The sequence below is a fragment of the Heloderma suspectum genome, chromosome Z (genome assembly GCF_057233095.1).
Source record: "Heloderma suspectum isolate Gila_16-S chromosome Z, 16-S_ref, whole genome shotgun sequence".
NCBI lineage: Eukaryota > Metazoa > Chordata > Lepidosauria > Squamata > Helodermatidae > Heloderma > Heloderma suspectum.
Genome location: NC_139476.1, coordinates 3805300 through 3828940, shown reverse-complemented (window position 1 = coordinate 3828940; position 23641 = coordinate 3805300). Strand labels below are relative to the sequence as shown.

The following is a 23641-nucleotide window of genomic DNA, read 5'->3' as shown; positions in this document are numbered from 1 at the left end:
CAGCCTCTGCCTAAATCTTCTCTGCAGCCAGAGATGAGCACTTTCAAATTGCTGCACCAGCTGGATCCGTGCTTTCAAAAGGTGACTGTACGCGTGGTCCAAAATCTTCCCTGGAACAGTGGGGAGGAAAAAATCCAAACCAAAAAACCTTGATTGAATTTGACAGCATCGACAGAATTTTATTTACTGTGCATGTGCCACTTTTCCAAGCAGTCAAAAGTGGCTGACAAGACCAGTGGGTAATTTTAAAGCCACATAAGAGGGCGGAATCAGAAGGCCGGAAGAAGAATCGCACACAATATTCGGAAACGTCCTTCCTCGCTGAGATGCCAACGTTGGAAGTGGTGGCTTGATCGCTGGCATATTGAAAGCTCAACAGCTGGGAAGGTTCTGGGGAAAGGGATCCAAGCCCCCCCTGCCCACACCTCCCCAGCCAGTTACAGGGTGGGGAAGCTGGCTTGATTTGCCACACCACAGTGATTGTCAGCGCCTTTCACCAATCGCATGTAACCTCCTTCGCCCCAGTTTTCAGACCAGCTGCAGGAGAGATGAACAGAGAGAGAGTAAGGGCATCTATATGAACTTCTTGGTGGTGTGGGGGGACTGTGGGGGCTGTGGGAGCAAATGGGTTGTAGCTCAGTGGCAGAGAAGCACCTGTTTTGCAGACAGAAGGTCCCGGGTTCAATCTCCAAGCCTGTTCGTTTTTTATTTGCTGCCAGTAGGCAGCTAAGCCCAAACGCATGTCACTGTTTACTCCACCCTCTCTTGTTCTCCCCAGAGTCAGATTTTAGATAGTAAGCAGAGACCTGTCCTTTTGTACTCTCTAAACTGCCATGGACGCTGATGGTATAAAAACCACCTCCACCGGTGTGGTGCAGAGGTGAGGGTGTTGGGCTGGGACCCAGGAGACCTGCGTTTTAGTCCCCTCTTGGCCATGAAGCTCACTGGGAGACTTGGGGCCAGTCCCTGACTCTCAGCCTAGCCTACCTCACAGGATTGTTGTTGTGAGGATAAAATGGAAAGAAGGAGAACTGTGTACACCGACTTGAGTGCCTTGGAGGAAAAGGCAGGATACGAAATAAGAAGAGCCCTGCTGGATCAGACCAGGGTCCATCTTGTCCACCATTCTGTTCACACGGCAGCCAACCAGCTGCCCACGGGAAGCCCGCAAGCAGGACACAAGTGCAACAAATAGAAATAATAAATAGATCATCTTCATTGGTTGCTTTCACTTTGATGCATTTTCTTATTTGGTTGTAAATTACTGTTGATCAGTTTAATGACAGGATATCAGTATTCAACTAAGCCATCGCCATGACTTGGATCAGTCCTAGGGCCAGCCAAGGAAAGTGCCCCTCCAAGAACCTCGGGGGGCGGAGGCAATCCCCAAAGCACATCCCAGGAGGTGATTCCCCACCCACCCCTTTACTGAGCTGCAGGAACACAAAAAAGCACCAGAAAGGGCTGGTGCAGGGTGGAAATTCTCCTTTTGGCTCCGAGTTGCTAGTAAGGGGGGAAAGTCTTGCTACCCAGGGCAGGATCAATGTCGCTGCACCCAATAAATGTGCCAGCCAGATGGGCAGGAGAGGGGGGCAATTTGGGGAGATGGGCATCTCCCCAAAGTCCCATCTCAGATCCATTTGGCTTACCGGGCACAGGGCAAAAACCCCACCTGGGCCAACAGACGTCTTCTCCTTCCAAGTCACCTGGCACTGAAAGAAGAGGTACAGGGCTACTACTGAGCTTTAGCGGCCACCATCTGCTTCTTTTTCCAGTGCTGGGCCCTTTAAAAATACATTTAACATGTTTTTAATTTAAAAATCCATGGGGCCTAGCATTTGTCCTACCATGAGGGATGATGGCACCAGGCAGGACTGGCAGTTCACTTATAGACAAAGGCCATGACATCTTCCCACACCCCTGCCCCTCTTTGTCACCTGTTCTTGAGGATCCAATAATCCGTGTTCGTCCCGTCCTCCTGGGATGTGCCATAGCCAACCAGCAACATGGCGTGGTTCACCAGATGGCTGCACCAGATACTGGAAAAGATTCCTGGACAGAGAAGAAGTTTGGGGGACAGAAAACGGAGACGCCTGTGAGCTTGCTTACACACCAGATGCACACACAACCGCCACTCTGAAATCCAGTCCGCATGCCAAGAAGGAGGAACACAAAAAGCGAATAGATGGCCATGAGAAAAAGGCCAAACTCCACATTAGGGCAATTCCTTTATAAAGTGGCTGGGTGACCAGTCAGATGGGCGATTAATAAATTTAATAAATAAATAAATAAATAAATAAATAAATAAATAAAGAAAGAAAGAAAGAAAGAAAGAAAGAAAGAAAGAAAGCAAGCAAGCCAAATCAAGGTCACAAAATAGCATGCATAAACCTCCTTCGCCCCAGTTTGTTTTCAGACCAGCTGCAGGAGAGATGAGCAGAGAGAGAGTAAGGGCAGCTATATGAACTTCTTGGCGGGGTGGGGGGACTGTGGGGGCTGTGGGAGCAAATGGGTTGTAGCTCAGTGGCAGAGAAGCACCTGTTTTGCAGACAGAAGGTCCCGGGTTCAATCTCCAAGCCTGTTCGTTTTTTATTTGCTGCCAATAGGCAGCTAAGCCCAAACGCATGTCACTGTTTACTCCACCCTCTCTTGTTCTCCCCAGAGTCGGATTTTAGATTGTAAGCAGAGACCTGTCCTTTTGTACTCTCTAAACTGCCATGGACGCTGATGGTGTAAAAACCACCTCCACCAGTGTGGTGAAGAGGTGAGAGTGTTGGGCTGGGACCCAGGAGACCTGCGTTTTAGTCCCCTCTTGGCCATGAAGCTCACTGGGAGATTTGGGGCCAGTCCCATTCTTCCTTCAGCACCGCCCAATCCTGGAATGCCAGAGGTTCTCCGAAATGGAATTTGGCACTTGGGCTAAAGGGGGCTGAATGTTACCAAGCAAGATGGTCTGACTTGGTACATGCCAGCTGCCCATGATTCAATTTTTAGCCACCAGCATATGTTTGGAGGGACAGTGACCCTCAAAGTGACAGTATGTCCCTCTGGAGTCCCATCCCCTCCAACAACGGTCCAGCACACAGATTTCTCAGGCCCATTCAGTGGTCCACCAGTCACACGGTCACGATCGTGATGTGCCCAGAGTCACCCTGCTGGTCTAAGAGATGCCTTACCTGACCTGTAGAAATGGAATGGAAAGTTCTTGGCATCCACGGCCACAGAAATCGGCCCGACCGTTGCCACGGCTTCCTCCAGGGCTGCCTCGCTCCCCTCTTGAAGCCTCACCACGGAAGTGCAGTTGGCCACTCGGTTCTGTGGTTTGTAACGACACCCGTGTTCCTCCTTCAGGGAAGCAACAAGCAAGCGTTTCATTTGGCATTTGTTTTGGTGGCCCCTCATCGTTTATGGCAGGGGTGGGACACTCGTGGCCTCCAGATGTGTTGACCTACAATTTTATTATACACTTTGTACATCACCCAGAGTGGCTGGGTGACCGGCCAGATGGGCGGTTAATAAATTTAATAAATAAATACATAAATTTGCATGATCCCTCATGCTGGCTCATGGGAGTTGTAGGCCAAAGCGATCTGTTGTGACCATAAAATGATGGTGGCAGCAGCCAGTGGGAGGAAGAACGATTTATGCCCTTTTGATCTCCTTGGACGAAAGGCGGGATCTAAACACAATAAATCAAAACAAACAAGCAAGACCTGCAACAAAACGTTGCAGCGCGGAATTGCAGTGTGAAGGCCACAGTTCCAGCCAGCCATGTCCTTCCCTACAATACTCCATTCTGTTCCTCCCAACCTGATTTTCTGTTTATTTCCCCGAACAGCCAGTCTGCATTCTATGGCCACTCACTGGGCTAGGCGGGAGTTACCCATTTAGTTTTTTTTCTCCCTAAATATTATTTGCATTTCTACAAACCTTCGGTTCCGTCCACCACCACCACAGCCCTGCTGATCCTTCTTTCTTCTGTGCGGGTGGCACCATTTTCACTACCTGCACAACAGCACTCACAGCCGGAGCAGTGGAAATAAAAGGAGCAATCGTCTGAAAAGGCTGATGCCAAAGACACGGAGACCTGTGCCTGTGCCAGCATGACCCGAATACAGCACCGTGCAGGATACACACACATGGACTTGTACGTCTCCCTTACCCTCTCCCCTACGTAGGGGTAGTCCTGCTCCGAGTCGATGCCTCCGTTATCATGCACATACTGAAAGGCCTGAATGATATATCCCCCATGGCACCCGTGGTTCCCTAGCTTCCAGGAACAATCGATCAGGTTCTGTTCGCTCAGCGGAATCAACTTCCTAGTCTTGTTGAACAGCAAACCCTCCAGGGCCCCAGTGGCACTGAAGGCCCAGCATGCTCCACAGTGGCCCTGGAAACATAGGAACATAAGAAGAGCCCTGCTGGATCACACCGGGGTGCATCCATCTAGGTCAGCTTCTGAGCTGATCTGAGTGATCTTGGCTCACATTTACCCTAGATGTATTTGGGCAAATTTCTCATTTTCTATTTCTCTTATTCCTCCCTCTTCTAATTTCTTCCTTAGAATCATAGAAACATAGAATAGTAGGGTTGAGAGGGGCCTCTAAGACCATCAAGCCCAAGCCCCTGCTCAGTGCAGGAATCCAAGTCCGAGCATCCCTGTCAAGCCTCGTCTTGCATGCCTCCAGTGTGGGGGAGCCCACCGGGGTTATTGCTGTGTGCCTTGGCAGCTATGCTGTAGGGTTCCACAGGGCTCTATTCTATCCCCCATGCTATTCCACATCTACATGAAACCACTGGGAGAGGTTATCCAGAGGTGTGGGCTGAGGTATCATCAATATGCAGATGACACCCAGTTCTGTCTCTCCTTTTCTTCAAATACAGGTGAGGCAGTGGCTGTTCAGAAGCATAGGATCATCGAATAGTAGGGTTGGAAGGGGCCTATATATATAGCTTGAGCCCATTATTCCATGTCCCGCACTCTGGGATGATCCTTTTCTCTCCTCCTCCTCCTTCATTATTAGCAGTTATGAATTTTCTGATGTTTATTTATTATTATCAATTATTATTTTGCTCATAAATTATTATTGCTTATTTTATTTTTATCACTTGCAATTATTATTATCACCGTCATACTTCTCTTCCTCCAAAGGGCGCCCAGGGCGGTACAGAACATAATTAAAAAATACAGCCGTTATACATAATTTAAAAGATTGGGTTGGATCCAGTTTTAGTCATACTTAGGGTAGACCCACTAAAATCAATAGGATTTAAGTTGTTGTTGTTGTTGTTCAGTCGTTCAGTCGTGTCCGACTCTTCATGACCCCATGGACCATAGCACGCCAGGCCTTCCTGTCCTGCGCTCTCTCCCAGAGTGTGCTCAAGTTCAAGGATTTAAGTTAGGCATTAATAACATCCCACTGATTTCAATGGGATCCAACCCAAACTAAAACCGCAACACAACACACATGTACCTATGTCCCCCTTCTCTCCTACCCACCCACCCTGGTTCCGGTCCTGCCTCTGATCGAATGCAGATCTTGGACTTATTTTTAAGAAGAGGGGAGGCAAAGCAAGCTGGTAACAGCTTGGATCTGGGAAGTGAAAGAGTGGCGGGTGGGAAGAGAAGAATCAAAAATGGTTTCAAGGCTGCATGGCTCACCAATGACACTTCTCTCCAACGGAGAGAGTTTGCAAACAGGAACCATTAAATCAAGCATTGAATCTTCACCACTTTCAACTTGAAACAGTGCCAGGACATCCAGGATTCACAGCCATGAGGACTAGAAGCTTGGTTCTGTTTTTTGTTTTTTTAAAAACACCCTCAGACTTGAGATACTTAGCCTCATAGCCATCTACAGATCACTCAGCCTAGGCCGTTCTCGACTCACCTGGTCTTTCACTGGGGTGACGTAACCTTTGGCCCGCCAGTCCACTTCCTTGGGGGCCGCCAGAGTGGCTGATTCTTGGAACAAGGCAACATTCTTGTCACGGGACTTGGCCCGCTCAGGACGGAAGCCGTTCAGCATCTGGTTGAACTCTTCATCAGTCTGAGGAAGGGAAGCAGAGTTAACGTTCTGCCAATTCCAGATCCTATTTTCTCACCCAAGAGGTTGTGCAGAACAGTTTTCCCCATCCTTGCACCCTCCAGATGTGTTGGACTACAACTCCCAGAACCCTGCAGCCTGCAGGATTCTGGAGTTGTGGTCCAACACATTGGGAGGCACCAGGTTGCATAAAGCTCCTACAGAGTAGGGAGAGGGGAAAACAAAGGTGGAGGAAACATTTTGGTTGTAGAGTGGATGGTATTTCCCCCTTTGTTTGGGCTTCTTTTCAGACTTTTGCAGTCTTCTTTTTTCACGGTTCCCTGCGCTTGCTCTCAACAGGAGGGAAATAAAACTACGTCAGCTCCAGGGCTCTTTTTTCTGGGTTCAGTTCCTTCCTTCTCTTTTCCCCCTCACCTACAATTCCTATTTTTCGACCACTGCCTCTTCTTGTACCCACCCTTCTTGCTCCCTGCCTCACACTTCTCCCCCCTTCGTACATACACCTCTCTTCCCTGTCTTCAGCCTGCCCCACAAAAGCAACTCTTGCCTCCTAGGGCCTATGTGGAGAAGTTTCACTTCTCCTAGCCAAACTGACAAAACACCTCCCCGCCCCGGTTCCCTCACAGAAGCAGAACTGCAAACATTCTAACAGCTTTCTTCCCCATGTTGTTAGGAACATAAGGAGCTGCTCAGGATTGTCTACTCTGGCCAGCAGCAGCTGCTCTCCAGGGTTTCAGGCAGGGGTCTTTCCCAGCCACTGAGCTAAGGTCCTTCCCCTAAAAATAAAATAAGATTCCAGTCCTTACGGTTCTGATTTAAATAGGATCACAGGAAGCAACCTTATGCTTACCAAGTCAGACATTGTCTACCCAGCTCATTATTGTCTACACCCATTCATTCATTCATTCATTCATTAAATTTCTATATTGCCCCAACAGCTGAAGCCGTGGGCAGAGGCTCCCCAGGGTTTCAGACAGGAGTCTTCCCGGGTTCAACCTGGGGTGTTCTGCCTGCAAAGCAGAGCTACGGCCCTTCCCTAGAGACCGACATTCAAATGCGAACATTCTGTGACCTCACACCAGCCCTGGCCAATCTGTGCCGGAGGTTTCACTGCCCCAAGTGCAATACAACAGAGCTCAGTTACCAAATCACCCAGGTGGTTCATGGCCAACTGGAAGGTGTGTTTCCCCCGAGAAGCCTCCGCGTTGTGCTGTTCGACCCTCTGCAGGTTCTTCTCCCAGACCTCCCGACGAAAAGCCTCTTCCTCCTGCAAGCATGCACAGCACCAGTCACCTGGTTATGGATGGAACATCCACCCACCTCAGGGGAGAGAGGGAACAATTTAAGTTCAGCTCCAAGAGACAGTTCCAGCGCTAACATCCAACTGCCCGTGATGCCTCATGCCTCCAGATGTGCTAGACTGCAACTCCCATCAACGATGGGACTTGTAATCCAATGCATCTGGAACGGGCTTGGTTGAGGGAGGCTGCCCCAGAGTAATGCTGCATTGTGGGAAAATGTTTAATGCTGGCTGCTGCCAACCTGTTTAGTATTGCCACCGTCCAGACCCACTGAGGCAGAAGGGAGCTCAGTGGAAGGTGCTTTGCTGAGGGACAACTCAAACCCAGAGCCGGCCCTCAAAAGCACAGCTACATTTTAATCGGACCAGAATTTGGCGGGGGAAGAGAGGGCCTCTGAGCTTGCACAGAGCCCCCCACCCACCCATGCAATGTCTGAAGTTAAATGGCAAACTTGTCAACAACTTGCGATTTGAAAAATAGTTCAGGTAGGCAGGGCCCCAGTTATAGAGATGGAAGAAGCAGAGAGAACCGGTGCAGGACACAGAAAGAGGCTCTGGAAGGATTTGGTTGGTCCAGGAGAAAGCCAATGGAATGAGGAGACAAAGTCTGGGGATGTTAAAAAAACAGTTTTATTCCTTGAAATAGCCCAATGCATTTTGACTCTGAATCATATATATGGGCCATCTTCAGAGGTTGAGATTTCTTTCTTTCTTTCAAATGCTAGTCACAGGATTCAGCCAGGACATATCTTTTCAGGCATTTTCTCTGCAGGTTTTTTTTTTTTTTTTTTAATATTGTCCCCTATAGAAAGGCAATATAGGATACGGAGCTGAAACACGTTGGGCTACTTCAAGTAATAAAACTATATTTTCCCCCAACATTCTGAGACTTTGTCTCTTCATTCAATTGGGTTCTTTTGGATGTTCTCCAGTTTCATTCGACCCCTCCGAGAAACCCAAGCAGACTATGACAGACTGGGCAGAGACCAAGAGCAGAACGGAGATTTCGGAAAGTGAGAAGTAGCCGCGGTTCTGGTGTATCCCACAGCAAACTCACCTCCTGGTAATCCTTGCTGTGGAGCTCCTTCCACCCTTTCCAAGCTCCCTCCAGGGCCGGATCCAGTGCGCTAGAGAAAGTTCTCAGGAAGACCATCCACGTCATCGTTGTCATGAAGAGAGGAGGCATGTTTTCACCCGCCTAGACAAACAGCATCTGTGTCAGGTTTTAAGGCAAGAGCGTTTGACGCTAGAGCTTGGCCATCCAGCATGGTGTCCGAGGGCACCAAAGTGCCTGATGATACCTCTCTTGGCACCTGCCATGCCCCTCCCCAAAATGGGCTCAGCACCTTGAAGAGCTCCCTTAGAGTTCTGACTGGTTCTGACTGAAACCCAGAGCAGATTCACTGCCCCATTGACATCGGAGCCACCAGCCTCCGCTGCCTTTCTCCGAGGCTGGAGACAGCGTTCCAACCTCGGATCTGGGAATCGGAGATCTGCCCCCTCCCCGCTGGAACCAGCGTGGAAAGAACCATGCCAGCTGCCCTCCTAGGTCAGGAATGCAACCTCAGAGAGGGGGAAAGGGGGGCATTTTGGTTGGCAGGGCGGGGAGGAGACTGGAAAGGCAGAAAAGGCCATCACTACAGGTGGTTAAAAGCCCATCTAGCGAAAAATGCAGCACAGGACAGGGAGGCAAAGATCGCCTCCGCCACTGCTCCCACTTTGCATAGGACGATCGTAAGTCTCTGGGTTCAGAGGCTTATGATCATCGAGGGCGCAGTTGATAGGACTGTGCCCTTAGGTGGCTTTAAAAGGAGTTGAGACCAGTTCAGGGAGGAAGAGAAGGAGGTGGTCAGTACCACTATTAGCCATGATGCCAAGGTGGAACCCCCATTGTCAGGAGCTGTCTACCCATAATGCCAGCTGCCACCGGGACAAGTAAGTCCTCATGGCCTCTGCAGAAGCATGTGGTTGGAGGGGTGTTGCTAGGCACTTAAAAGGTTCCAGCCCCAATCTTTCCATTGGTATCGATGGAAGGTTTTTTTCTAAGCATTGTTGCCATGTGGAGGGGGGATTCATGGGGGAGGGGGGCACAGATAGGGAAGGGCAATGCTTCCCTCCCTAACTGTGTTCCCGCTAGAAGTAACCCCCTTAAGTTAAGCTTAGGAAAAATCTCCCATGGGCACTGATGAAAAGACTTTTTTCTAAGTTTAATTGCCATACTTGGATGGGGATGGGGTTCAGCTTTCCCTCCCCAGGTGTGATCCCCTTGAAAATTTGCCCCCCAACATAGTAATTAAGCTGGAAGGGAACCCCAAACCTTCCATTGTTACCAATAGACACTCAGGGCTCTGGGGAACAGACCCAGGGGCAATGGAAATGGATTCAGGGTTGAGTCCCGAGGACCTCAGGTCCCACAACACGCCTTCTCTTTGGCCACTGTGGGAAACAGGGTGCTTGGTTAGATCCAGCCCCGTTTCCCTGCCCATCCAGTCTAGCAGGGGCTCCTTCTGACATGCAACATTAGCCCTTCTTTGCAGTTTCACATTCAGGCAACTTGTCTTCTTCTGCAAGGTTACCAGCGGCCTTCGCCGCCTCAAGGACATGATGTTGTCACCTTCTCATTGCAAGCAAATCACACTGCGGATGCTAATCTTGCCACACCGTGACAGCACAGACTCAGCTACAGAGGATGTGGAAAGAAATGTTATGCAAAAGCCACCACTTCAGAAAAATACACCACTGTTAAAACACACACACACACACCTTGCCATGACCTCCAAAAAGGGCTCTTAAAAAGTTCATGCTGAACGTTTGGCTAATGCTGGAACAGCCGACTATGCATCAATATGCAGAGAGAAAAAATAAAAATAAAAAGTCCTGTTGCGTGAGAGAAATGTCGTCTAACATCCTGTACTTTAGAGGCTTTGCCTGCTGTTTGCTCTCTGGTCCCTGGCATTCTGAGGTCCAGTGCCCTGAAACAGGAGGCTCCATTTAGCTGTTGACAAATGGTTATCCTCCCCAAAACTGTCTCATACCTGTTTTTAAGGCCACCTAAACTTAGCAGCCTTTTCCACGTCTTGTGGAGGCGAGTTCAAAAATTTAGTTCTGTGTTGCCTGGAGAAATATATTTCCCCCTTACTCTACTTCCTGGGTCTTTGGTTGATCTCTAGTATCATAATAATGAAGTTGGGGGAAAAAAAGATCTCTAGACATTCTCTCTGCATCATTCATAACTTTAAAAACCTCCATCACTTCCCCCGCCTCTAAACATCTTAGTTCTCCTAGCCAAGCATTCATTTACAGCAGGGGTCGGGAACCTTAGTCTTAAGGGGAAAATCCACCCTTCCTGGGTTCCCCACATGGCCACACCCCCTTTCCCCTGGCTCCACCCCTTTCCCCTTGACCTCTAAGTGTTTGGTGGTTTCCCCGTTTTTGTGCATTGCTCCCCATTCTAAATGTTTAAAATGGCTCTCCTAAGGCTTCGTTCATGGCAGTAAGAGCTTGAGGCTAAAACATGCTGGGATTTTTCGTCGTTTTCATAGAATCATAGAATAGTAGGGTTGGAAGGGGCTTGCAAGACCATCGAGTCCAAGCCCCTGCTCAATGCAGGATCCATGTCAGAGCATCCCTGACAGGTGGCTGTCCAGCCTCGTCTTGAAGGCCTCCAGTGTGGGAGAGCCCACCGCCTCCCTAGGGAATTGGTTCCATTGTTGTATTGCTCTGACAGTCAGGACGTTTTTCCTGATGTTCAGCCAGAATCTGGCTTCCTGGCACTTGAGCCCATGATTCCGTGTCCTGCGCTCTGGGACGATCGAGAAGAGATCCTGGCCTTCCGCTCTGGGACAACCTTTCAAGGACTTGAAGAGTGCTATCATATCTCCCCTCGGTCTTCTCTTCCCAAGGCTAAACATGCCCAGTTCTTTCAGTCTCTCCTCACAGGGCTTTGTTTCCAGTCCCCTGATCATCTTCGTTGCCCTCCTCTGAACCCTCTCCGGCTTGTCTGCATCCTTCTTAAAATGCGGCGCCCAGAACTGGACACTGTACTCCAGATGAGGCCTAACCAGTTGGCCCACCCTGTTTGGCTTCAGCCCCGCTCACCATTAGAATGCGGGCCCCAAGAGCCCTTGGGCCAATAGAGGCTCCCCATCCAATGATTTACGATATTCTCTTGCCCCGAGATGGTGATGGCCGCCAGCTGAGACAGCTTCTAAGGGGCAAATTCATGAAGGAGAAACCTGTCAATGGTTAACTAGGTGTGATGGCTGAATACCAGCTGCTGAGCAACAGGGGTGGGTGATGTTTGTGGGCTTCCCATAGGCACCTAGTTGGTCCTGCGGGAATCAGGCTGCAGGACTAGATGGAGCTCAACTCAGATGCACCAGAGTTTTTCTTTTGCTATTAAAAGACCAGTGGAGACGAAAACCATCACTTGCAGTTAGTGCCCATTCCATAGTAGTCACAGAACCAGCAATGAGATGCACGCACACCCATACGCTGTACCCATTTATTATTTCCTCCCTGGCCGTTTTCGTCCTGCCTCTGCATGCCGCAGCGATGAGTTCCGCAGGATGGCCGTTCATGATGCAGGACCTTGCTGCAGCTTGTCCTGCCACCCAACCCAACCATCTGCAGGGCTCGTTTGGAAGCATTTTGCACTGGCCAAGGAACTCATGGTGGTGGACAGCGATGCCCAACCCGTGGTTGCGTTCTGAGAAGCCGACTAGGCCTTTTTTTGCCCTCTCTGCACCATTCCTGCCTCTACGACGCTTTCACGTCAGTTGTGGCTTTGTGTGCTTTATTCCACTGCAAAACCACTCAGAGACAACAGCTTCCTCCACAGTAACGGATGATTTTCCGTTCTCACGCGCATCGAAAGGTCAGGCCATCGGTCCACCTCACCCTGTACTGTCTACGCTGATTGACAGTTCTCCTGGGTCTCTGGTTTCTCCCATCTTCTGCTACCCGACCTTTCTACCTGGAGATGTTAAGAATTGAACCTGGGACCTTCTGCATGCAAAGCAGGTGCTCAGCTATGGTTCTTCCCTTAAATATCAAGTAAGATTCTAGTCCTCAATATTCTAGATAAAGGCTGATTGAAATAGGAAGCTGCTTTATAACAGGACAAACTATTTGTCCATCTAACACGTATGTATCTACTCTGCCTGGCCAGCAGTATTACATCTTTCCCATCTCTTGCTACCTGATCCTTAGTTGGAGGTGCTGGGCACTGAACCTGGGATCTTTGGCATGCAAAGTGGGTGCTCTACCCATTGGGCTATGGTCCCTTCCCACCCTCGACCTACCTCTTTCCAGCAGAAAGGGTTAGAAAAAAGACCTTGTGTCCTGTCTGTCTCTTTCTACAAGAGGAAAATAACCAGCGTGTCTCTTATCAAGAGGCTGTCCCAAGGAACACAACTTCCTTTCAACTATGCCCCCCAGCCCAACGTCCCTTTGCAGCCCGGTTTACACAACTCCACTTCCGGGAAAACAACTGAAAACCACAAAGGCAACACCACAGGCCATGTGTCACAGCTGGGCTCACATGCAAAATAAAGGTGCAGGAAGATGTTTTGGCTGTATTGGCCAGGGTCCTAAGAAACTCAGCCTTGGTGGGGGGCGGGGGTGGAGTTTCTAGCCCTTATAGATGTCTGTGGACAACACCTTCAATAATCTTGCACATCTCGAGAATGGATGAATAAGGTTTCCATGGTTAGCATGTAGAAAGTCACATACTCTTGACTTGATACAAGGCAGTTTCCTGCATTCCTGTTTAAATGTCCTTTGTTCAAAACCATGAGGACTAGAAACTTACTTTACTTTAAGCAGCGCAGGGAAGAACCATACTTGGCATGCAGGTTCAGTCCTTACCACCTCCACCTGGAAGCATCAGGTAGCAGGAGATGGGAAAAACCATTCTCTGCCCAAGACTCTAGAGAGCAGACGATACTGACAAATAGCCTGACCTAAGGCAGATTCAAGATGTGGACATTAAAGATCACAATTTTCATCAACTTGGCTGATCTACAACGGAACAAGTTGGTTAAAATACCATCTTTCCTTTTCTCTTGGAGCTGGTTATAGGTTTGCAAAGGCCATGTATGCTTCCATGCTGCAGCTCCACCATTTAAAAACAAAATTGAACTGTTGATGCTTTCATGCACTGATTCAAAGGAGAATTAAGTCATTCACTGGGTCCCCAGCTGCAGTTTCCATCTGCGGTGCCTTGCCAAAAATCCACTGGAAAACGAGTAAAGGACACCGAATAACATGCGTGGTTTAGTGTTGGGCTAAGACTCAGGAAATCCAGGTTCGAATCCCCACTCAGCCATGAAGCTCACTGGGTGACTTTATCATGGACTCTAAGCCTCACCTACCTCACAGGCTTGTTGTGAGGATAAAATGGAGAGGAGGATCGTGTAAGCTGTCTTGGGTTCCTTGGAAGAAAAAAGGCAGGATATAAATGTAATATTATTATCATTATTATTAATAACCATACTACAACCAGGAAATGCCGGGCTGTCCCCAACGGAGTTGAGAACTAAATATTCTTTCCAACGGGGGTGCTAATTGTGCTATGCCTGTTCATCCCAGACAGTCCAGCTTTGCAGCAGCCTTTACACCAAGATGCAGAAAGTCAGGACTGGGGGGCCACATCCTGCCTGCCTGGTTTCCCCAGAAGGCTACAGCCCCCCCCCCCCGCCAGTTGGGTGTTTTCCCATGTTTTCTGCAATTCCCTCCCTCCCTATTCTGAAAGGTTGAAATACCTCTCTCTCTTGGCGTAGTTACTGACTGCAAGAGCTTTCCGCTAAAATATGCTCGTATTTTGGGCCTTCCCCCTTTGCCTTCAACTACTGGGATACAGCCCCTGGGAACTTCTCCGAAATGGAATGCAACCCTCCAGGTGAAAGAGGTTCTGCACTCCCGCTTTAAGCTTATGGGAGGAAAACCTCACGATTCAGGAAATTCAGGAGACCCCGGAATCACAACAGGCTAGCGACATTGTCTGGTAGATGCATGAGCAGCAGAGGACAGCATTCCTGAGGGACAGGAACATGGAAGCACTTCGACAGGCAGTGTGCTCCTGCCGCCTGCCTTGGTTGGGCACCTTCTTCCCCTCGCTCAAACCGTGGGATACGTTGGTGCCACACCTTTGCTTTTTACTAGCTGCACCCCTGAACGGTAGGGGGATGAAGCCCTACCAGCCATTACCGCCCCGTTCAGGCGTACGGTCAATGAGTCCGAAGAGCGGTCTCCGTGTCATGCCCCTTCAGCCGACAAGCTCCGACAGGTTGCTGGGCAAGCCAGCTTTCCCCAACCTTCAGAAGTTTTGGACTACGACTCCCAGCACCCCTGACCGCCCGCCATGCTGGCGGGAGCTGATGGGAATCGAAGTCCAAAATATTTGGAGGGTTGTATGTTAACTGAAGGGCAATAATATATGGTTACTGGAAATGAATTGTAGGCTTGCTCCCTTGCTGTAAGACTGATGATATATTGAAATGCAAGGTTGATTATCTATGCTGTACTCAAATTGTAATATTGGCAATGTTATAGGTAGAACTTTTGAAGTTTGTGTGTAATGCAGTTTGAATTTAATCCTTTTAAGTAACTTTTTAATATTTTTTTTTTCTTGCTTTCTTCTTCCTTTTCTTTTTTCTTTCTTTCTCGTTATTTCTGTGGCCTCCTAAGAATACTGTATTGTGGAAACTGTAGATAATGACTAGGTTGTTGGTACTGTTGATTTCATTTATAAAGATAAAAAATAGAATACAAAGTATATTTTTTATATTTATTTATTTATTTATTTATTTATATTTGGAGGGGACCAGGGGAGGCAGGCGTAAGCCTTCTTGCAACACTCAAGTAGTTTGGGATGTACCCCAAAGTCTTCACTCTGCTGGTTGTGTTAGACTTTTAAACAGTCGGTTGCCCTAACCTCACCAGCCAAACCAAGCGCCCTCCAGTCATGGAAGTGAGGGAAACATACCTTTCCCAGAGGCCAATCAGGGAAAAGAGCCAAAAACTCTTATAAGACCTTCTATGGCAATCAGATATATCCTACACTGATTGGGGGAATTGCAACGGGGGGGGGGGAGTCTGCCACAGCTGTCTCCAACAGAGATGGTACATGCAGCTTTCCCACTTTTTTAATTTAAAAGATATTTTGGCTACCCTCAGAAAAGTTATCAAGACAGCATAAAGGGCAGGTCCTTTGACATTCTATTTTTATTCTTTTGTGGCTGCCTTAACCAGTTTGAGGGCTAGAGCTATTTTAACTGCTGCATTTCTACTCAGGTTGCATGGTGCAGTGGTGTTGCCCTTTGCTTGCTTCTTCTGTTTTATACTGCAGTTCAATGTTTTCATTATTTTATTCTGCTGTGTTGCAATGAACTCAGCCTTGGTGGAAGGTATTAATTTGATTTAACACCCTTCCCCAAGGAACAGGAACTAACTACTTAAGGCACCATTTGTTGCTAATGCCATGCTCTACTGAACAGGAAGCAATGAATTTAGAGGCAGAAGCCCCAAGGAGGAAGCTTCTAGTTAAAGGCACAGTAGCCTTTTTAAAAGCCTCTAGCTCAGCTTTCCCCAACCTGGTGCCCTTTTGATGTGTTGGACTACAGATGTTGGCTGGGGGCTGCCAAGAGTTGTAGCCCAACACATCAAGAGGGCACCAGGTTGGGGAAGGTGAGCTAACTCTTTGCCAGTGCAATCTCGTGCTGAAACTGCATAGTTAAGTGGTGTGGGGGGAATTGCTGCAAATCAGATTCTTAGTAAAAAGTGAGTGGAAGATAGATGTTTCTTTCGAGAAAAAGCCTAGCATCCTAGCAAGCACAGTACTAAAGTTCTCTCAGCTAACAAGATCGTCTGCACACACACACACACAACCATGTTCATACATGCACACAGCCATAAGCTAAAAACAAATAAAACCACAGTTGGTGTGGAGAGCAGCAACGTGCCGGTTTCCAATATTTTAATGAGTCACTACATCTTACCACTCATAATTATAAAAGAATAAGAATCCATAAAAATATTTTCTTTTCATAATACGCACTTAAAAGATACTCGGGCAAGTCCTTTGTGGTTCATGTTGTTGTTAGGCAAGTCGAAGTTTCTTCTTGCTTGAAATTCACCCCATCCCAGAGGAGGAAACAGGGGTAGTGGTGGTGGGTCGAACTGTGTGGGGGCTGCAGGGGGGAGGAACATGAAGAAGCGGGCAGGGAATTTTTCCCGAGGTGCAAATCATAGTGACCCCCACCTCTGCCTGCCCACCCACCCACCCCACACCCGGCAAGACTGCAGTTCATGCTAACCAGGTAAAATCTAAAGCAAACTTCACCCCAACCTGGCAGTTTCCAGAAGGGCTGAACTAACAACTCCCATCACCTCCAGCTTAGGGATGATGGGAGTTGTGATCCAACACCTCCAGAGGGCACTGGAGGTTGAGGAAGGTTGGTCTAAAGGAGTACAAACAGTGGGAGAGAGAACGGACAAGCACACATTGGTGAGAATAGGACAGACAAAGGAGTACAGTCGCTGACCTGCAGAGAACTGAAGCAACGAACATCAATGTTTCAAGGCCGTTCCTGAAACTTCAGGACACGGAGGCAAAAAAGAAGGAGGGTTGCGGGACAGGGGAAGGACACAGTACGGAGTAGAGGGGGGAACAGGCAAGTACCCATGTTTGCATAAATAACCTTGCAACTAAAAAAAAAACACACACATACACAAAACCAGACAAGGCCACTGTTCAGATGCTACTGCAGTTTGCCCAGAGGACAGCCTTGGGCTGCTCGCCCCTTCCAAAACGATGATGCTCGAGGACGAAGTGGGAGAGGGGGAGGAGAACCCAAACATCGGCAGCTCTTGCTTCAAAACAAACCCACCCGGTACTCCTCCAGTTCCTGGCTTCTCAGAGCATCACGGCAAGGAAGCAGTGGCAGCAGGTGATACATTCCAGACATCTCACACCACTTGACCACTTCCCTCACCCCACCCCTTTTTGGCAATATGCTACTAGGGGCTGATCTGTCTCCAGACTCTGGAAAGAGGTATCTCACAAGGGCGAGGGAGAGAGAACAGGGAGAGAGGAGGGGAGAGAGAGAGAGAGAGAGAGAGCGCGCACAAGCAGGGAAGGGAGACACACAGAACTGCAGCCAGGAGAGAAACAGAGAGGTGGAGAAGGATGGGAGGTGCCCATCTTTTATTCCCAGCACAAGACAGTAGCAGCAAAATATGGGGGCGGGGGAGATAAGGGACACCCTAAGAGAGACTGGGGGAACACGGATCAGAGCTGCGCCATCCAGAAAGAGCAGGCCACCTTTGCTCTCCTTGCCAATTCGGGATGACATGAGAGCGGGGGGCGCGGGGAGATTCGGCCAAGGCGACTTTGTGCTCTGGGTGTGCCGGCTGCCGAGGGGCAAAGAAACAAACGAGAAAGAGGCAGCAGGAGGCGAGGCGCGAGCCGTCAGCATCCACAACGGTTTGCGGGAGGATAGAGGTCCGCCCCCTCAGAGGTATTCTTGAAGAAAGTGCAGCAGCGTGATTTCGTAGTGCTCCCCGGACTCGGGGCAGCGAATACTGTGTCGCTCGTTGGGGTAGATCTGCATGAAACAAAAATGTGGCGGGGAGAGGAGGAGAGCGATCAGAAGGTACATGCCCTCCACAAAGCAAACCTCCCCCTCCAGATCTCAAAATAGCCACGACCAAAGCAAGATTCTCCGACTGCTCTACAGGCGGCCCGTGGCTGTGGGATGGGCAGACCCCACCCACTTTTCGAGGAAGCCCAGCTGGGCTGTGGAGAAAGGCCAGAGAAAGGAGGTAAGCAAGGAAACCCTGTTCTTATCTCTGATCAGCGATGGGAGGTAAGAGCGATCTAAAACATTTAAATGTTAAACAGCTGGCCTTGTGAATGTCAAATGTCCAGCCGGGTGCATGTGCAGTCCCCGGTCGTCGTCCCCCTCCACATCCTAGATGGGGCCTTGGGGCCAAAAAGCTTGTGCACTCCCACCATACAGCCGTGACTCAACAGCAGATAAAAGCTGCTGAGCCAGTAAAAGGCCCAGAATTCTATTTCTGCAATAATCTCCTTTTTCAAGGGACAGTTCTAGCTCCTATTCATTTACTTTAATTGAAATGTTTATATCCCCCTGTTCAAAGTACTTCTAAAGTGGCAGATAAGGGACTTGAAGCAGTTATTATGGCTTATGGCTGTAAAGACATAATATAACAGCGTCCAAAGTCTCACAAGTCAGAGAGGTGAATGAAGAAGAAGTCACTGAGTAGGGTTGGGGAAGGGGTTTCAGTATTTCCTCCCCCCACCCTGCCCTATGAGGGCGAACTGAAAAAGACAAAAACAGTACGAACCAAACAGATGAGACGTGGTAGGCAAGTTTGCTGATGTTACAGAATCAAGCATTCTCAATGCAGAATATGAAAAAGTATTCATTTACTACTTTTTCATCCCACCTTTCCTCCCAGAAGTCCAGGGACGGCATACATGGTTTCCCCCTCCAACTTATCCACACAACAACCCTGTGAGGTAGGTTAGGGTTAGGCTCAGAGACAAAGTTTCCCTGTGAGCTTCAGGACTAAACTAGGATATGAATGTGGTCTAGTCCGACACGCTAACACCACACCGGGTCTCTTAATCACACCGGGCAAAACCATTTTTTCTCCCATAGTATGTACAGCCCCATGGATATCTCGGCTAATAAGAAAAACGTTATTAGCCTCCATTGCCCTTCGTTGCCGCCGCCATCCAGCCCAAGAGAAAGATGTGAATGGGAAGGGCTGTGCCACCTCACTCCCACTGCCCTCACCTACCTGTAGCTGATAAGGTTTCCCAGCCCGGATTAGCTGGGAGATCAGGAAATTGGTATGGAAAAAGTGCACATTTTCATCCAGAAACCCATGGAGGATCAGCAAGCGATTGGGCCTGGGAGGGAGACAGGAAATGGCATGAGCGTGAGAGCCACCAAAGGGCAGGCCGGGCCTCGGAGCTGCTTCACCGGAGAGGCCTGGTCAGACGTAAGCGGCCAGCGACTTAGGGAGACAAGATGAAAGTGAGCGGATCAAGCAGCACTCATTAAAAGTCACAGCCTGGCACAGACAAAAGGAAACAAAAGGCTTGTTGCAGCATCCTGAAGGAACGATCGAGCTTCTTTAGCATGGTGTCTTTTCAAATGGTGTTTCTGAAAGTTATCAAGGCTACCTTACTGAAAGGATCGGTCGCTCCGGACAAGAGCCCCCTGAAAGGCAGACATCCATCACTCCTGATCTCCCCCTGTAACATGCAGCCACAGAGAGGTGCTGAGTGCATTTGAGGGCGTGATCTTAGTTCACATAGGGCAGGGATGGGGAACGTCCCATGGAGGCTTGGGCTCCTTTCCATGGGCCTCCTCTGCTCCTCAAACCCCTTCTCCAGACCACCCTCTGGAGGCTACCGGGCATTTGGGGAGGAGACAGAGAGAGGCACCCTGCTGTCATCGTTGATCTGTGTCCGGGAAAGCCAACATGCAATGAAGACCGATCCCTGGCAGTTCCAGTGGTTTATGAATGAACTCTGTTCTCAGTGAATGTCTCTGGTGCATGGCCTTCTTTGCACCATTTATAAGTGTAGTTTTAAAAAGCTACTGTATGGACATGCTCATCAAACCCATTCAAAATTTAAGGGGGTTGTGGAGTAAAGCTACGACCACTTATAACTTTATAAAGCGCTAGCTATCATGTCCCACCCAGGGTGGATAAAAGTTGATGACTTAAAAGATTTGAAAAACTGGATGATAAAAAAGTAAAGTCAGGGTTGCTGCTTTTAAAATGGTAAATCCTAAGCTTCCCTTAAATAATAACTTGACTAATTTTAAAGAATCTGATTAATGCCGGTAACCATCAAAGTTATCCACTGAGCGGGGTATTCCGTAACACAAGAGAGGGGAACCTCTGGCCGGCAGAAGTTCCCCAACTGGCTAGAGGAGCATCCTTGGATTCCTCCAGAGGGTGGGGCTTGGCCCTCCGCCACTGTTATTCCGATCAGAAACAACAGTGGGGCCGTTAGGAGGAGGAGCTGCTCTTCTGAGGACTGTCCAAGTTTGTTTGCTTAGCACATGCCAACCCAATGGGCGCGTCAGGGTCACTTCTCAGCACCACCCCAAGTCCCTTTTGGCACGCTGAGAGAAGCATAGAAAGGGAAAACTGACATCCTCTGGCTGGTGGAGGGCCTGGTGGAGGGCCCAGTGGGGGGCAATTTGCCCCCCCCAAATAGTGGTATGCCCCACCCCGGTGCCAGCATGTTCTAAAAGAAAAAACCAAGTGGTTTCAAAAGATGATCCGAGGCATCCCCTCGTGCATGCTGTACATATTGTTCCATTTAGTTCCAAATTGGCATGGTTTAGTGCTCAGAACGGCACAACCATTTTCGAAAATATCTGAAGTAGCATCGCTGAGAAACGCCATCTACATCAATCTGGCTTTCCCAGCCTGGCTATCTTTATAAATCGAAATGCTTAGGGGTTGAACCCAGGACCTTCTCTGCAAGCAAAGCACAGGGTGATCTACCAGTTGGAGTAAGCAGTACTGAGTTAGCTGGGCCAGTGGCCTGAGTCAGTTTAAGGCAGGTTCCTCAATCGTCCCTTTATTCAGAACAATGAGGACAAGAACTTTGCAGAAAGGCCATAGCTGTTTGCATGCGGAAGGTTCAATTCCCAGCATCTCCAAGCAGGGCTGGGAAAAACCCTTGTCTGAAACCCCTGGAGAGCCCCTGCCAGTCAGTGGAAACAATTCCAGGCTAGACGAACCAAGGCACTGATTCTGCGTAAGGCAGCTACCTATACCAACAACGGAGAAGGTCTTGTCAGTGGTGGCCCCGCAACTGTGGAATGCTCTCTGCAATGAGGGCTGTCTACTACCCACATGGGCATCTTTTCAGCATCTGGCAAAGACCGCCCTCTACTTCCAGGCATTTGACAGAAGATAACGGAGCACTTCAGAGTTTTTATCAGGTCCTGGTAGCTTTGTTGTTCATTGTTTTCCGCTTCTTTTGAAACGGTTTTCAGTTCCTGATCGTTAAAGGTCTTACATGCCGAGAGCACTGCCTATTGGGCGGTACAGAAAGGTAAGAATCATAGAATAGTAGGGTTGGAAGGGGCCTCTAAGACCATCAAGTCCAACCCCCTGCTCAATACAGGAATCCAAGTCAGAGCACCCCGGACAGATGGCCGTCCAGCCTCGTCTTGAATGCCTCCAGTGTGGGACAGCCCACTACCTCCCTAGGTCATTGGCTCCATTGTCATATTGCTCTAACAGCCAGGAAGTTTTTCCCGATGTTCAGCCAGAATGTGGCTTCCTGTAGCTTGAGCCCATCATTCCATGCCCTGCACTCTGGGATGATGGAGAAGAGATCCTGGCCTTCCTCTCTGAGACCACCTTTCAAGTCCTTGAAGAGCGCTATCCAGTCTCCCCTCAGTCTTCTCTTCTCAAGGCTAGACATGAACATTCCTACAGCTCTATGTCACCCTTCCCCCAGATTCAAAAGGTACTTACTCGTTGGGGAGTTTCTCTACATGCAGTGCCACTGAGCCCGCTTCATAGCCGTGCTGGTTGTTTTCGGGGACATCCATGTACCGTTCTGTGTATCCAGTATCATATGCCATCCAGACCGTGACGGGGGCCCCGGCGATAGCAACCTGAGGAATTGAAGACAAACACAGAAGAAGGCCACAGTTATGCTCAGCTCAAGGTGTGTTCCATGTTTGCTTGTTTTTAATGCACTGAGAACAGGTGAATTCTGCAACTGGTATAAGTTATGCTAATAATTATATTTGCATATCATTTTGCATAATGTATTCTGTGTGCCTGATGTGCGACACACATTTTTATAAAAGCTGCATGCATCTCTGAAGTCCAAGCAACTTTTTCCATGGGAAAGTTGTCAGCATTTTAGTCTTTTAGCTCTTTAAATCTGTGGTTTTAAATCTGCTATTGTTATTTAAATCTCTGCATTCCTGCTAGGTTTTACTCTGGTTGTACTTTGATACCATAGTTTTAAGCTCTTCTGTTTTATATTGTATTTTATGTTGTATTTTGTGGATTTAATTTTTGTGAACCGCCCAGAGAGCTTCAGCTATTGGGCGGTATAGAAATGGAATAAATAAATAAAATAAGAAGTTTATCCAGCTCCACACCTGGTTCAGGCATATCTTTGCATCCATAAGGACTAGAAACTTTTCTTCCCCTTTTAAGGAAATACCGATGTTCACAAGAAGATGAATTCTGCACCCACTGTTTTTGGTATGGAATCGCATGGTATTGGCTCTAGATTTCGGGGGGGGGGGATCCTGGGGGAACAAGCTCTAAGTGGGGGGACCTGCTTGCTGGAAATGATGGAAGATGCAGTCCAACACCAGGTTGGGGAAGGCTAGTCTACCTAAAAGCAAAATGCCTCAACCCCACCATGCTCAACACCAGATATATAAAGAAGTAATAGTCCCTCTTATACATACTCCACACACCCCTGTGAACATCACCCACTGAGCTACAAGCCTTCCCGTGTCCTTGAAGCCTTTGGCTGTGGAAGGGTCCAGGGACCACAGCAACATATAGAGGAAGTTTACTGAAGCAAATATTCTTGGAGCGGCAGAAAAAGTCCAGTTAAAATACAGGCATGGATTTATTTATTTTTTTATTAAAAAACTGGGTGACATTTTCTAAACAAGTCACCAAAAATGCTGAGCTTTGGGCAAGAGCTACTTTGCCGATTCCCTAGTTGAGTTAGGAGCAGGTTTTCATTTCAAGTATTACATTTCTATGCCATCCAACAGCCAAAGTTCTCTGTGCGGTTCACAACGTGATAAAACAGAAATTAAAAGCTTTCACATTCAAACACTGAAACATGTTAAAAACAATTAACAGTAATATGACCAAGGCCCAATAAAAAATACTAAAAGAAAGCTCCATCATATGCCATCAAATGCCTGGGAGTAGGGGAAAGTCTTAACCCTGCGCTGAAAAGGGGACGCTGCTGGCACCAGGCAGACCGCACTGGCAAGAGAGTTCCACAATTGGGGTGCCACACTGAGTAGGCCCTTGGTGTGGCACCTTGGAGGAGGCTCTCAGAGGAGGTCCCCAGACGTTGTTCATAGTGTACAGGTAGGTTCATACTAGGAGAGGTGTTCCATCAGGTATTGTGGTCCCAAGCCATGTAGGACTTTATAGGACAAAACCAGCACTGTGAATTGGGCTCAAAAATGTACAGGCAGCCAGTGCAAGCGGGCCAGAATCGGTGTTATATACT

At 48.6% G+C, this 23641-nt stretch overlaps 1 protein-coding gene across 5 annotated transcripts in view; it reads right to left on the bottom strand.

Moving 5' to 3' along the window:
* Positions 1-153: 153 nt before the first annotated feature.
* DPP9 (dipeptidyl peptidase 9) overlaps positions 154-23641 on the bottom strand; it is a 58172-nt gene continuing 34684 nt past the window's right edge. For 3 of the 5 annotated variants that reach the window (XM_084826048.1, XM_084826046.1, XM_084826047.1), the window contains 3 exons: positions 21892-22034; positions 19177-19288; positions 16289-17954 (listed from right to left, as the gene is read on the bottom strand). In XM_084826048.1, coding sequence (XP_084682174.1) covers positions 17862-17954; positions 19177-19288; positions 21892-22034 — 348 coding nt within the window. In that variant the 3' untranslated portion in view covers positions 16289-17861. Of the gene's footprint in view, positions 538-1937; positions 2053-3176; positions 3346-4162; positions 4391-5891; positions 6051-7191; positions 7315-8404; positions 8546-12650; positions 12709-16288; positions 17955-19176; positions 19289-21891; positions 22035-23641 lie in introns of those variants that run through there. The other 2 variants (XM_084826050.1, XM_084826049.1) reach the window with 2 other exon arrangements.